The sequence below is a fragment of the Nanorana parkeri genome, unplaced genomic scaffold, assembly GCF_000935625.1.
Source record: "Nanorana parkeri isolate BGI_ZX_2015 unplaced genomic scaffold, ASM93562v1 scaffold66, whole genome shotgun sequence".
Taxonomy (NCBI): domain Eukaryota; kingdom Metazoa; phylum Chordata; class Amphibia; order Anura; family Dicroglossidae; genus Nanorana; species Nanorana parkeri.
Genome location: NW_017306334.1, coordinates 127496 through 143370, shown reverse-complemented (window position 1 = coordinate 143370; position 15875 = coordinate 127496). Strand labels below are relative to the sequence as shown.

At 40.8% G+C, this 15875-nt stretch overlaps 1 protein-coding gene across 1 annotated transcript in view; it reads left to right on the top strand.

Moving 5' to 3' along the window:
- Window positions 1–11119, top strand: part of CCDC50 (coiled-coil domain containing 50) — a 55143-nt gene extending 44024 nt beyond the window's left edge. Inside the window, exons 7-11 of the mRNA XM_018576397.1 lie at window positions 100–144; window positions 609–689; window positions 3187–3260; window positions 9729–9844; window positions 10924–11119. Coding sequence (XP_018431899.1) covers window positions 100–144; window positions 609–689; window positions 3187–3260; window positions 9729–9844; window positions 10924–10943 — 336 coding nt within the window. The 3' untranslated portion in view covers window positions 10944–11119. The remainder of the gene's footprint in view (window positions 1–99; window positions 145–608; window positions 690–3186; window positions 3261–9728; window positions 9845–10923) is intronic.
- The last annotated feature ends 4756 nt before the right edge of the window (window positions 11120–15875 follow it).

Genomic DNA, 15875 nt, shown 5'->3' with positions numbered 1-15875 from the left:
CACAGCAGAAAAATATGATCTATAGTGTTTGCTTGTGGCATATTGCTGTTTGGTTCCTCTTGAGCTAAATTTAAACCTCTTTGTTTAATTTTCTTTCAGGTCAACACTGTGGATTACAAAGCTGCACAAATGGCACAAGATGAAGTAAGAATTCACATTTTCAAACAGAAAAACAAATAGAATGGCCTTGTGTTAAGAAAAATATGATTCTGTATTATCTTTTTTTAGTTCTCAGTATCATATATCCTAAATACCCACATATAGAGCATTTATATACATGTTACATAAACCCTTACTCTGGGGCATACATTTTTTTTTTGTGTGTGTGCGCACGCACTTGATGTTGGAATGTGCTGTGCTATATTGAAGCAGAACTCCAGACTGGTATAAAATATACATATTTATGTCCAGTCACTGAACCAAGAGTGGAGGTAAAATAGTGTTGTGTTCTAAAACAGAGAAAATCTATTATCTGTCTATTTAGCTGTTTTCCTGGAGTTCAACTTTAATCCATGTACTGTATTTGTACTAAATGCTTCTTTTGCTTGTTGTTCATGTATTATTTGGATGTTGACAGTTTACATAGTAAAATACTTTTTTTCCCCCAGGAAATAGCCCGTTGGTTAATGGAAAAAGAGGAAAAATCTTATAAGAAAACTAAAGGTCGGAAAAGGTCAGATGATCAGGAGGTGAGTGTAAACCTTAAAGAAAATCCCTAGATTTTATAAGTTAGTTAAAGAAAGGGAGACGCATTAGATCTGGTTGTGCCTCAGCAGGGGCCAGCAACAGAACTCCAGCCAGGACTATTTTACAGACACAGGCCTCTGGTGGAATTTGCCATCTGGTGTACACTCTTCTGATTCTGCGTGGTCCATTATGAACTTGGCGCCCGGCACCTGCTGTGCTGAGTCTGTGTGAGCCCCACTGCGCATGTGCATGCCACTTCTTATGTGTCCACACTCTCAGCTTTCTCACCCTATCCTAAGCATCACCATCACCACAATCCTCACATGACCATCATTAGGGTGCTCCCTGCTGCCCTTTGAGAGGCACAGATGGCCAGATAACCTCCACAACCCCTGTAGTTGGTCTGTCAGTACCCCTTGTGGGGCCTGCACATTTGAACTTGGCAGTATGGCTGATCGTAAACACAGAGGGAGCAGTCCTGTAGGCCCTGCTGGCTCCTAATCCATTATTGGCTCTGTGGATGCTGGTAGCGTGCCTGCCTGCGCTAACAGCCTGGAAAAATGCCCCCTGCTAGAGTTCCCCAAAGTGTGACCCCCCTTTGCGCTATTTACTGAGAAATTGTCTGCAACCATGTTAAATTTAAAGTGTATTTACACTTTTGCAATCAAGTTGGGGGAAACCCCTCTATGTGTTTTTTATATGTTCCTATTTATGCAGCATAATGGATTTTTTAAAAAAACTGTTTCTTACCTTTTTTAGATGTTTTTGTTGCAGCAGGCAACTTGGCTGATTTACAGTTTTCCCCAGTCATCTTCCAGGACAGCAACCTGAGAGATGACTGGCTCTCTCATCTACAGAAAACACAATCGGGAGAGTTTAAAAACCCCTCCCATCCTCCTTGTCCCTCATTTTAGATTGTGATCTTTGGTGCCAAAGCTGGTGGGCAAGTTCAAAATGATCTTGAACCTGAAAAAATTTAACAGATTCCTGGTGGCCAAAAGATTCAGGATGGAACGCATTTGTTCGAATCAGAGACTTCTCCAAAGGAATGTGTTCATGATCACCCTGGACTTGAACGACGCCTATCTGAATGTGCCCATTTGTTTGGAACATCAGAAGTTCCAAAGATTTTGTATTCAAAGAAGGGGGTTCTTTATTATCAGTTCAGAGCCTTGCCTTTTGTTCTTGAAGTTGCCCTAAGAATCTTTGCAAATGTTTTGGCAGAGGTGATAGCTTATCTTACACCATCAGAGAATCTCAGTGATCCCCTACTTGGACGATATTCTTCTATTGTCTCCACAGAAGTGGAGGTCAGGGAGACAGTAGAGAATATTGAAACTAGAAAGGAATGGTAACCGCATAAATGTATAACCAGCCTTGGTGGCAGGGTGCACATGGGAAGGCTTACAACAATACAAAACACAAAAAGAACAGAAAAGGAGAGGAGGAGTAGGCTACCTCCAGGTACATCTGCATTAATATGCTCCAACATGGAGACTCATGAATAGAGTTAGGACCACACTTTGCAGAGGTGCCTTGGCGCGGCGGTGTGGCTTCTACATATTTTTGGCCAAAGGTTTGTGCAACCTCTGCTTTTAACGCATACTGTTGACAGGGAAACTTGTATTGTTGCAGGCCAGCTGGCAGGTGTGCTGGGGATTCTTTTTGTGTTTTTATATTAGAGACTCTTGGGTGGATTCTGAGTTTAGTGAGTATTTCTAGTTATCTGATAGATTCAGTAGCACAAAAGATTTATTCTGACAGAAGACAAAGTGTTAGGTATTCCGAGCAAAGGACATTCTTCTTTGGGCAGTATAAAACATGCTCTCCATTTCTGCAGTCCACATAAGGAGGGTGTCCAATGTGGTAGCAGATTATCTGAGTTACAGGCCTGTCTATCAGGGTGAATGGGAGCTTCATTCAGATGTGATTATCAGCAGATGGGGTATACCAGAGGTATACCTATTTGCGAAAAGAGCAAATAGGAAGGTGCCCACCTTCTTCCCTCTTTCGATAGAAAGGGACTCCAGGGGAGTAGATGCCTTATCTCAAACTTGGGATTTTTCCCTGAGGTATGCTTTCCATCCTCTTTCTCTTGTCCCTCGGGTGGCTAATCTTCATCCCGTGCCATCATTACCAGTTTTTTGCCCTTCCCTTCAGTGTGTCCACTGCACTTCAGGTATTCACCAAGGTACTAACTCCTGTACTTGCTCTGCTTCATTTGTAGTATACCTGGAGGACCGTCACTAAAGGCAACAGCCAGCATGGGCCATGTCTGCCAATGTTGCTTTGTTGTTAGTGTCCAATTTCTTGCAGGCAGCAGTATAACCCTCTTGTCTCATAATTAACCCTGTGTCCCCTTGTGAACACCAAGAAAAGGATTGTATGTACAAAAGTCCTGTATTCCTATCAATACTGTGTAACCCTTACATGCATATGTATAAACTCGTATTTAAAATGGTCCTTTTGGTTGCAATCATGACATACTTTTTGTTTCAGCTAAGTACACATGAACATGTTCGACCACGGTCAAAGGATGATTATCAGCGCTCCAAAAGTGACAAACCATACAGGCAAGGGGACATCATTTTATGTTGTTTGGATTGTGTGCTGTATAGAACTAATAGACATGTACTATTACAAAGAAGTGCAGTTTTCTGTCAACTATCAACTGGCAATCTTAAGAGATATCTAAAACAAAGAACAAAAATGTAGTATATTGAAGCATCTCAGACCTTAGATGTAGTGGCTACATTAGTTTTCCTTTTTCAGGCTAATACCATTTTCAAGAAGAACTTGAATACCTTTTTGATTGTGCCCTTCTCACTTCCTGTGAGCTGAACTGAAAGCACAAACAATTGTATATTCCTTTTTAATAGAGTTAGGACCACACTTTGCAGAGGTGCCTTGGCGCGGCTTGAAAAAGTTGTCAACTTTTTCAATCATCGATTAATCGGCTTCGGATTGGTTGGCCCTGTTCACGGCTCCACACATGCTGCGTGCCACACCTTCTCCCCACCTCATTGTCCTCTATAGCCGATGCCATTCTGCATTAATTGCTGTATAATTTTAAACTTTTCATTTCACTATATTGCACACCACACTTTTTTTTTTTTTCTTTTTTTACTTCCACCGCTCCAAGGTTGCTCCTGTGATGGACTGCAATCTCAATACAAACCAGTAGTCCCATCACTGGAGCCATTTTTTAAAATGCGTTTTATTTTTTAACCGATTAATCGAACGTAATAATCGTCTAACTAATCGATTTTGAAAATAATCGTTAGCTGCAGCTCTATTCCTTTTGTACTATTAATGGAGATGGGGAGTCCAGCCTGGGTGACAATCGTGGCTCTCTATAGATGCAATTGGGTGAATTATTGTAGGCACTCTAGGACTGAAAGTGTTATTCACTGGATCATCAAGTGAAAATACGGGAGAAGAATCCTGAAAAAAGAAAACGAATGCAGCCAGTGCATCGTGTGACTGTTGGCTACAATCTATTAAAGTGACATTAAACCCTCAGATTTTTTTAACATAAACCAATACTGTAATGTGTGCCTTACTGTAATCCATGGTAGTTTCCCTTCTCTTTGCTGCTCTTCCTTTTAAATCCTTATGTCTTCTCATGCTTGGGGAGAACTTCCCTTTTCAGCTCAGGGCCTCTCCCTGTAGTGCTTGCTCAGGTTACAAGCCTATACAAATCTATACACAGACACTGTGTATCCATTCCTGAGACATGGCAGTCTGCTGCAAAACAGAAGTTCTGCCCAGCATGAGAACAGATACAGATTTGAAAGGAAGAGTAGCAAAGAGAAGGGAAACCACCATGGATTACAGTAAAGCACACATTACAGTATTTTATGTTAAAAAATCTGAGGGTTTAATGTCACTTTAATACTTTTGTTTGGGGGTTTAAATTTGCTTTTAAAAATTTAAATGTAAAGGTGATGGAAAGGGTAACGTCATCTTCCATGTTGCCGCCAAGACGTAAACACTTGAAAATATGCTTCTGTGTTTGTAAACCCTAACAATGAACTTCTCTTCTTTGCTCCCTTTCTGTCTGTGAAATATACCATGGAAAGCATTTTGGTATACCTGGTTAATAAGTGGAAAAGTACATGTTGATTCTGCCAGAATTCTTGTGTGCGAATAACTTCTTGTGCTCTTTGAATTTGCTGAATGTTATCAGCTAGTATTGTTCCCAGTTCAGTTTGTGAACTACAGGAGACTTCCCTCCCATGTTATGGAGAGGGGAGGTGTTCTGTATTGTTGTCCATAGGTGCGAAGAGTGTTCATCCACAGATACATATGCAAAGGTTCTCATTTATACAGGTCATGGTATAGTTATGGTATGGTCTCATACAACTGGACACCTACTGTCATGGTAAAGATGTTTCATATCTTATCCAAGCCAATTTCTCAGTGCTTTATACGTGTCAGGAATGTACCACAGCATCTATATCCTCCTAATTTCCACAGTCACCTTAATCCATATGTGGTAATCCTTCAATTTACAATGGCTGAAGGTGTGAATTGCTGTAAAATCAGGGGTAGAGATGTTAAAATGCAATGTACGTGTTTAGACAGATGAGGATGAAGGCCCCCACCTAAATTGTTGTTCCAGTTTGTTGTAGATGGCCTCTTTCACGCTTCTTGCAAACCAGTTGTTCTCTCTGTCAAAAATGCGCACATCACTGTCCTCAAAAGAATGTATGTTTTTTACTTGACTTTTAGAATTTGCCCTCCTATGTTGGGCCATTCCTTTGTTGAGAGGTTGTTTTTGTCTCCCCAGTGTGCAGGTCTTTGCATCCTCACTACACTGCACTTCATACAGTATACTAAATTACTTTGCTTGAGTTTTGGCATTGAGCCTTTTTTGATGTAAAAACATCTGTCTCAGTGTATTGCTAGGTTTGAAAGATACAGGATGCAATGTGTTAAAGGAGAACTATGAGGCGAGTGCTTTTCACTTATCCTCATAGTTCTAGCCGAATGAGACTGTCACAGGTCGGCTCAGTAGATCGGGAAGTCACCGAACACATACCGGCGTTCGCTCACTTCTCGATCCTGTCATGGCTCCGATCCTGCAGCGCTGACTGGCAGGACAGACTGGAGGGGGCGGGTACAGCTGGCTCTGCCTCTAGTTAGGCAGAGCCAGCTGTCACTCACGCAGCTGGGCGGATCCAGACATAAATGTCGGGATCCGTTTCAGCTGCGGCGTCTCAGTATACCGCAAGCTGTAGCTCGCGGTATACTGAGCTTAGGTTGACGGGAGGACGCTAGTTTGTGTCCTCCCGTTACCCTTAGGAGAACTATGGGGAAAAGCCCTAACCCCATAGTTCTCCTTTTTAAAGATTCTTTTGGGTTTTTCCAACACTCCAGCTATATACTGCATGGCTATCTTACTCCATGTGTTCTGCTTCTCCCCTTTTGTTTGATGGTTCTGTGTTTTTGCTTGACCTTGTGGATATTTTTGTTTTTCCTTTTGGCAAATGTTTTATTAGGCATTTTTTAATTTCCACAGGGAGTACAGGAAAGAAAAAGGGTAAAGGGTTTTACATATCAAAATTACACCAATGTCCGAAACATAATCTGAGCAGGGTCTAGGGTTACCCCTAGTAAACAAAGTAGGGAGAAAATAAAATAACACATAAGAGCAGGACTAGTGAGGAGGAGAAAGAGGGTTCATTAGAGAGGAAAAGTCATGGTAGACCAAGGGGAATAGCACTGCACAACCCGAGAGCCGAGGAGAATCACTAGTGACATTATGAAGGCTAACTGCAGGCCAGTAATGAGCATGTCAGGAATGTACCACAGCATCTATATCCTCCTAATTTCCACAGTCACCTTAATCCATATGTGGTAATCCTTCAATTTACAATGGCTGAAGGTGTGAATTGCTGTAAAATCAGGGGTAGAGATGTTAAAATGCAATGTACGTGTTTAGACAGATGAGGATGAAGGCCCCCACCTAAATTGTTGTTCCAGTTTGTTGTAGATGGCCTCTTTCACGCTTCTTGCAAACCAGTTGTTCTCTCTGTCAAAAATGCGCACATCACTGTCCTCAAAAGAATGTATGTTTTTTACTTGACTTTTAGAATTTGCCCTCCTATGTTGGGCCATTCCTTTGTTGAGAGGTTGTTTTTGTCTCCCCAGTGTGCAGGTCTTTGCATCCTCACTACACTGCACTTCATACAGTATACTAAATTACTTTGCTTGAGTTTTGGCATTGAGCCTTTTTTGATGTAAAAACATCTGTCTCAGTGTATTGCTAGGTTTGAAAGATACAGGATGCAATGTGTTAAAGGAGAACTATGAGGCGAGTGCTTTTCACTTATCCTCATAGTTCTAGCCGAATGAGACTGTCACAGGTCGGCTCAGTAGATCGGGAAGTCACCGAACACATACCGGCGTTCGCTCACTTCTCGATCCTGTCATGGCTCCGATCCTGCAGCGCTGACTGGCAGGACAGACTGGAGGGGGCGGGTACAGCTGGCTCTGCCTCTAGTTAGGCAGAGCCAGCTGTCACTCACGCAGCTGGGCGGATCCAGACATAAATGTCGGGATCCGTTTCAGCTGCGGCGTCTCAGTATACCGCAAGCTGTAGCTCGCGGTATACTGAGCTTAGGTTGACGGGAGGACGCTAGTTTGTGTCCTCCCGTTACCCTTAGGAGAACTATGGGGAAAAGCCCTAACCCCATAGTTCTCCTTTTTAAAGATTCTTTTGGGTTTTTCCAACACTCCAGCTATATACTGCATGGCTATCTTACTCCATGTGTTCTGCTTCTCCCCTTTTGTTTGATGGTTCTGTGTTTTTGCTTGACCTTGTGGATATTTTTGTTTTTCCTTTTGGCAAATGTTTTATTAGGCATTTTTTAATTTCCACAGGGAGTACAGGAAAGAAAAAGGGTAAAGGGTTTTACATATCAAAATTACACCAATGTCCGAAACATAATCTGAGCAGGGTCTAGGGTTACCCCTAGTAAACAAAGTAGGGAGAAAATAAAATAACACATAAGAGCAGGACTAGTGAGGAGGAGAAAGAGGGTTCATTAGAGAGGAAAAGTCATGGTAGACCAAGGGGAATAGCACTGCACAACCCGAGAGCCGAGGAGAATCACTAGTGACATTATGAAGGCTAACTGCAGGCCAGTAATGAGCACTAGGGGGCTGGGTTAGACGAGAGGGAAAATGATTCTGAGGTGAAGTTGAATTTATGCCAGTAGAACCAAGTTTTCTTAAACTGTTCCTCTTTATTGTGAAGAGCAAGGGTAAGATCCTCAATATCTTTTATCTCATTAACCTTGCAGAGCCATAAGTAACTGTAGGAGGTTGCATCTACCTTGTGGATGTTTTAATGAAAGCCTACCCTGGGTAGCCACAAACTTTCAAAGCACCCCTGAGATGTCTGTGTTCTTTTAGACGTTGTGTTTTGTTACTACCATCTTAGCCTGATGTTGCAGAGTTCTGACAACCCCCAGTTTGTGGTCCAGTGGGTGGTGTGAGTCAAATAGCAGATACTGCTCGGCGTGGGTTGGTTTTCTGAAGACCTTTTTGAACAAGTCGCCCCCCTTGACATGTAACACACAGTCCAAAAAAGGAAATTTGCCATTCTGTGCTTTTTCCCATGTAAACTTAATTTTTTGGAAATTAGTTTGTAGGGATGAAAGATTACGTTTACAATGTTTTAATCATCAATGTGTCATTCACATACATTAACTTGTGTTATTCCCATGAAAGAGTTCAAGGCTCTCTTCTCTACATCTTCCATACACAGGTTCGCTACAATAGGAGATACAGGTGATCCCATAGCACAGCCTGGTTTTTGTATGTAGAAGTTAATCGAGTACTTGAAAGAAATGGTGTTGAGACAAAGGTCCAGCAAGGGACAAACGTGGCCTGGCTTGAGTTCTGTTCTAATATCAAGAGTCCTAACTAATTTCAGACATTTCCTTGCAGTCTCAATTGCCTCTGCAGTTGATATACAAGTAAAAGGCATGCAGCATCCTAGGACACCAATGTCCCTTCTGGCTCAAATTTTATTTTATGTACCTTGTTGTCAAATTCTGAATATGTTGTACCGTTTTGCCAGCTAAGGGTGAAAGGATAGTAGCCAGATACTTAGCAATGTTTTATGTGACAGAGTTGATACCTTTGACAATAGGTCTTTTGAGGACATTTTGGACAGAGAGGACAACTCTAGCACTTTTTAAGAGAGAGCACCATATCACACTTGGTCTTGTTCATATCCATCCTGCCATTGCTAAGCAGCATGGACAGATCGTTTACCCAGTACTGTCCAACCACTCTGTTAGCAAGCCAAAATTTGGAGATTTAGCGCTGGTTTTTGGCAGTAGGGGGTATTCTGGAGACCAGCACTGCCATTTAGACACAAAGCCCACAGGCTGTGTGATCTGTATATCTGTAGCTGCTTGTAAATGCATGGCCCCAGTAGTTCTATCACGCAGCCCCGCAGCACTGAGTGATCTTTTACTATGATGATTGAATAGGCAGTGCTTGCGGGGCTTTATCATAAATGGCACTGACCCCGGCGGCTCCAATCGTTCATTCATAATGGTAAAACATCACTCAGTATCTGCCGGGCTGTGTATGTTTACAGGCTGCTACTGATAGGCACAGTGCCCTGCAGCACTGAATTATCTTTTGTTATTATAATGGAACAATCAATGCTGTGAGTTGTTTTCTTATTGGCAGTTCTGTTGTGCTAATTAGATCCCAAGTTGCTCTGAATTGTAGCAGTCTCAAAACTTGAGTTTTCTCTGCACTTGAAACCGCTAATGTCCGAGGTGGAAGTCAGTAACAAATTGGTAACAAATCATCATCTGTGTGGATACATAGGCGTTTTCTACTTTTTTGGGGAAGGTGGAAAATCCCTTTTAAACATTATTTGTTATCTTATGCAATTAACAGTATGCACTTTAATTTGTCAACTCTGGATTCTAGGTTATTACAATAGTATATTTGTGTATTGGTATTGTGTAAGCCCTAAAATAATGCATGTTGTATTTCTTGTCGAACAGGCCTCTCCCTCCCCCTCCAGATGAAGATTACAATGAAGATCAAAGTAATGATTACACAAATCGTAACTCCCACAGCTCACCCCGTCCCAGTTCAAAGTCTCAGTCCTCTCATAAAGGTATGTATTAGAAAATGATCTTGAATTTTACAGCTTTGGCTAAGCTGAGTCTCCTCATTTCTGCCCCAAACAATAACTCTAAGTATACTGCTACATCTCCAAACATGCTATCTGATGAGGTCTGTCCATCCCTGTACAAGGCTGTTGCATCCTGGGATCGGATGTAATCCCTGTATGATCTTGACAGCACCACAAGGGGCAATATGTCTGATCATTCAGTCTTTTGTGGCTCCACTTACAGAGAAATTAAAATATTCCTGCACATTAAACAGCTTTAACTGCCTGAAGCACTTATCATATATTTGGCACAACAGCATGATAATCACAAGCCAGTCTCAAAATAGTGATCGTTGCATGTGCATTATGCCAGAGGAATCATTGATGGATATGTCATTGACTGTTTAACATTATAACTAGTTGCTGCTGGTAAATGCAGATAGCTGGCTATTCCTATAATCTTTTCTGTAATTTCAGATACAGCAAACGTTAAATAAAAAAGTTTAAACTTTTCAACCCCTGATTAACCCCAATGACTTTTTTAACTCTGTCCTGCCTGCTTTTTTTGTGTGTATGTGTATATATATATATGTAATTTAGCCCTTTCTGAAACCGGCTTCAGTTAATAAGATGTAAATGGCTGCAAATTCTGAGGCTAAAAGGTTGTTACATTCTGGAACAGCTTGCTGTTATATTTAAAACAACTGGTTTTCTTTAATGTGGCAATGTTAGTAGTAATCAGGGCATTGCATGGCCTGCATTTTTTTAATCATTCTGCATTCATCATTCTCACAACAAGAGTATTAGGTTCATAATCTACTACTCCCAGATTGATAAAGCAAAATAATCCCAGTGCTGACAGTCACATTTGTGCCTATAATCAGAAAAACTAAACTGTAGTATGCAATGAGCTCTATTGCTGTGACCAGGAGGTTGTTGTGGCGATCAGCTATGGTTAGTGACAAATTACAAATTGATGATATGAGGGGGACTGACTAGCAGATTGTCAATGATATATTTTAGAGCCTTTTTTCAGTCTCATGTTAAAATCAACATCTCCTCTTTCTACTCTTTTTTTCCAGGTTCCCATCACAGACCGTGAGACATGTGTCCATGGCAGTGATGCTTAGAACCATGCAGAACACCGGTGAGAAAGCATCAAGGCAGTGTACTCTTCCCATTGTCTTCCCTACATGTGACAAACACTGTGCAGCATTATCCAGTTTCTGAGCAGCTGGCTAAATTGGTATTACAAAAACTGCAGCACTGTCAGTACAAAGAAAAGTAAGAGGTCTAGTTGACCTGGTCATTATAGCTGTGTAATCCTGATTGAAATATTGTTATCTTGTATACAAATATAGCTTTGAAACATTTTCTACAATAATACACAGTGAAATAAATTGACCAATATAGATGTAGTTTCAGGTGACCGCTAGTAAGCAGCCAAATGAAATTCAACATTGATCGATTCAACGGTCAGTAAGCAATCACATATGTAAGCTATGGTTGAAGGAGAACTCCTGTCAAGAATAATGCATGACATCAGGTTATGTAGCTTAGAAATGTCTTTATTGTAAGCTGCAGCAGTGCCCATGCAGTGATGGTTCGGTGTATATCAGGTATGCAGGCTTCTTCTACTGGGAGGGACTGCTGTAGGCTTGAACTCCAATGTGTAATAGCTGCCTATGGACTATATTTCCTATTATTATTTGGACTATTATGTATTTTCTTGTATACAAAAACCACTCTAGTGAATTTGCAAAATGTATAATAATTGCTGCATTTTGTCATTGGGCGGGAGTTCTCCTTTACACAAATCTGTCCTCGGTAATTGGAGTTCATATAAAAAGGAATAGAGAAAGGAAGGGAAGAAGTGTTACCTAGAGCGACCATTCAGATTTACTGCTTCATTTTTATCCTGCACAAGATAAATAATAGCTGGAATCTGGTTGCTGCTAGTGAACTTCAATTTGCACATACTTTTTCTTTTTTTATTCTTTTTTTTATCCAATGTAGATGAACTGCTGATTAAGAAACCGCTTTGTTTTAAGCTATCCTTTTTTTGACATTGGTACAAAAAAATACAGTATGTGACCTTACAAAATGTGTACATTCAGAAGTCACTGAGAAGATGACAAAATATGTAATATAATTTCATGGTGTCAGCATATCAATCAATGCATGTTTGTATAGCTGCAAGGTGATGATCTGTAGTAGAAACACTTTACAATCATGGATCAGCTGCTTGCCTTGGTTTCCTCTTGAAATCTGTAGTTTTCTCACACAATCCATCAAATCCCTTGTGTATCTCCTCAGGAAACCACTGCTTGTCTCTTCCCGTCAATGCTGTATTATGTTTGTTTTTTGTATCCCACTTCCTTTTTTGAATCACTATCCAGTGTTATGAATTGAAACTGCACAAAATATGTACAGGTAGAAAAAAAAAATCTAAAGTGCCATTTTTCTATTGTTAATTTTGTACTCTCTTAAGTTTATGTATCCTCCTAGCAGTCGGGTTTTGTGTAAATCTGCAGAAATACCATGTATTTTATATTTTGTATTCATATTTATTCTTAATGTTATAATGTGAGCCAGTCTGATGTAAGATTTGATATGTATTTTACTTCGCATGTCTCTCTTAGGGTTTGTGACGACTAGATAGATGCAAATGCATTTTGGTCTGAAACTTCATTTCTTTCCACCTGCCTTTTTAGTCAATTTAGGGTCCAGTTACTTCAGAAAGTTATTCACTAGATACCTATTATGTAATTTGTTACATTTGGGCCAAATAACCACTAAAGTACATCATGGATGACTGTAATAATAGCTTCAAACGTCATACAAAAGCCTTCAGGATTATCTTATTCTTGTCACGGTTTGTTCAGAGCAGGGATATAAAACCTTGTGACGCCTAACGCTTCATTTTGTGCAACATGTTTGACTGAGCACACAGACAGACATGCTACACAAATGATTGTCTGCTACTGAGAGATTTAACAATTTGTTTATTATTCTCTCTTTAGCAGCATATTGGCTCCAATGTGTTCCAAATAAGGTTGCTGCCAACAAATGGTTAAAACTGGTCTCCAGGCAAACAAAAAAAAAGGACCCTTGCAGTGGTGGGCTACCCAACCGCACTGCATGGTTTGAGTGCTTGTTTTTGTCTAGCGACTGGAATAAAGCAGATTAACTTACCTAATCCCAGCTTCTGCCTGCTCCCTTCAGGCTGCTACATCAGTCCCTGCAGACCCTTCTCCACTAAGCTCCAGTGGTCTAAGGACCACTGTGTTCATCACGTCTAATGCAGGTTCCATAGACCTACATTGTATATGAGGACGCCAAGGGGCATTCCACTAGCCAGGGGCAAGGAGCGCTGATTGCCGGTGGAGCGGTGATCAGGTAAGTAAATTCTGCTTTACTCCAGCTCTAAACAAAAATGAGCACTTAATGCTTGCAGTGCCGGGTTAGCCCCATTGCAAAGGTACTTTTTTTTTTTTTTGCCCAGAGATGAGCTTTAATTTTGCAGAGTAAAGTGATTTTATCACCTGCGTAGCCCTTACATAAGGTACCGATCTGCAATCAAGGCAGATTTTCAGATGTAATTGAAATTTTATTACTACATGGGTTATTGCTATTAATGTTAGTATATGACTGGCCTTACATGTACAGATGTCATTTGAAAGGGAATGCAGATTGCAGTGACTGTGCAGAGTACAATAACCCATCCCAACAACCAGTCCAAGCCATGTCTGGTTTTTGTGGATTGTAGCTGCTTCACTGCCCTATTTGCTACCTTTCCCAAAAAATCCATTGATGTGAATATTGTGGCACAATTGGTCCAATATATAAAGCAGACCACTCTAAAATGCAGGGTCCACATATTACATTCAGCCTCTGCAATATGTATAATCACAGCATTAGGTCTTAACGAAAAAAGAAAGTCTGGAGAAAAGTTAGAAGAGAAACTTTACAGCCTGCGGCACCTAGGTGAGGGTGATGTCACATTTATTATTTCTATCTATGCCAACATATTGTACATTCACATAATTCCCTTCCCTCAAGGAGCTTACAATATAAGACCATCTCGCATGCACACATACTAGGGCCAATTGTAGACTGGAGCCAGTTAAACAACCATTATGTCTTTGGAGTGTGGGAGGAAACCAGAGTACCTAAAGGCACAGGGGGAACATGTGCTCTCCATACAGATAGTGTCCTGGGTGAGTTTCAGCCGGGGACCCCAAAAGGCAGAAGTGCTAACCACTAAGCCATTGTGCTGCTGGTTTTCCCAAGTCAGTGTTCCCAGGATTAAAGAATCATGACATCACCCTCTCCAGTGCAGAAGCTAGATGTGAGATAAGTACTTTTCTTTCAAATTGTTTTATTTCAGCCCTAATGCCACAATTCTACATAAGAGATGTAATAACCAGACTGTGCATCTTAGCGTAACGTCTGCATCAAGGAATGGGTATAATAAAGTGAGTTGTTTGTTTTAAATGTTCACAAAATCCTAGGAGTACGATCTCAGGGCATTAAATGTGACCTGTAGTGATGCTGACAATGTGTTAAAGTTTTCTATTCGAAAGAGACTTGTATACTTTATGTAGCTTAACTTTTTATATTTAATGCCAGTACCCTTTTTTTAAACATAATTGATTTTTATTGGTTATAGCAATAGTTTTGACTTTGGTGTATTTTCAGGCATGAAGTTAGGAAAACTAGCTTTCTAATTGTGGATGGTTAGGGAATAATTTTTTTTCTTTAAAAGTGTAAGCTTATGGTTACAGATTTTCATATGAGCCTGATAACGAACTGTAAAAATGATTGCACTGAAGTTAAATAGCCGAATTTACTTCTAATAGTGGTTTAAAGGGATTTTCGGTTTAAAGAAAAACTCTCTTAAGCACAGTTTTTTTTTGTTTCTGAATCTTACCTGAAATCAATTCAGTTTTAGAAAATGAAGAACCCATATTTGTGGGTCTAATGGGTAAGTGATGTGCTGCCACTTCTTCTCCTCAGAATGTCATAGCTGAGCAGGTCTTGATCTAGTACAGCAACGGTTGCTCATCTATAAACCAGTAGGAGCTTTTATTTCTGTGCTTTAATTTAATGGTGAGGGTAGACAAGGACACACAGTGTGCGCCAACACAAGAAAATATGATGCCTTTGGGACTATTTTATTCGTATTTTTAAACTGTTGTGTTATATCCATTGTTAACACTGCAGGGATTAAAGTGGCACTAAACTCAGAAGTTAAACATTAAAAATACATTGAAGTACCTTCAGGGCTTGTTCAAGCCCTTTGTTTTGCGTTTGCAGTGGAACGGAACGCTGGCAAAGTCTTGCCACGCGTCCGATCGCACTGCGGGTGGGGGGGGGCATGGAAGTGGTGCCATTGAATTCAATGCACCACCACACCCCCTCCCGCCCCAGAACGCGGGGAGAAGTTTCTTGGGGATTGCGGTGTGTTCGAGAGGCTACCGCTCTGGAACGCACACGCTTTCGGTGTGAACAAGGCCTAACAATTAACAATGTTTCTCGTTTCTGTATCACTCGGCTGTAGATCCTCAAATCATTTGTTCCCCATGGTCTCTGTGTGTGTGTTGTAAAGTAGCCACCACTTCAAGCTCACCCCCGTGATGGACTTCAACTTCTATACAAATTAGTTATCTAAATGTAGTCCATCACCAGAGCGAGCTTGGAGTAGTGGCTATTTTATAACACTAGTCACTATGTCGCCCAGAAGAAGGCACCTTGCGTGGCCCCGAAACGTTTGCTGTTTGACGCATGTGACAATTCAATAAAAAAGTGCTTTACTTCTTGCACATATCGAGTGCTGGTGACTTCTATTATAGGCTACTTTATAACACACACAGGGACCATTAAAAACAAAAGTAGCCACCCTCCAGAAGGAAGGACAGTGTCAGCATGAATTCAGAGATAATTTGAGGATCTATTGCCGAGTGATGCACAAAAAAGATACATTATGGTAATAGGGTACTTGAACACATTTTTATTATTTAACTCCTGAGTT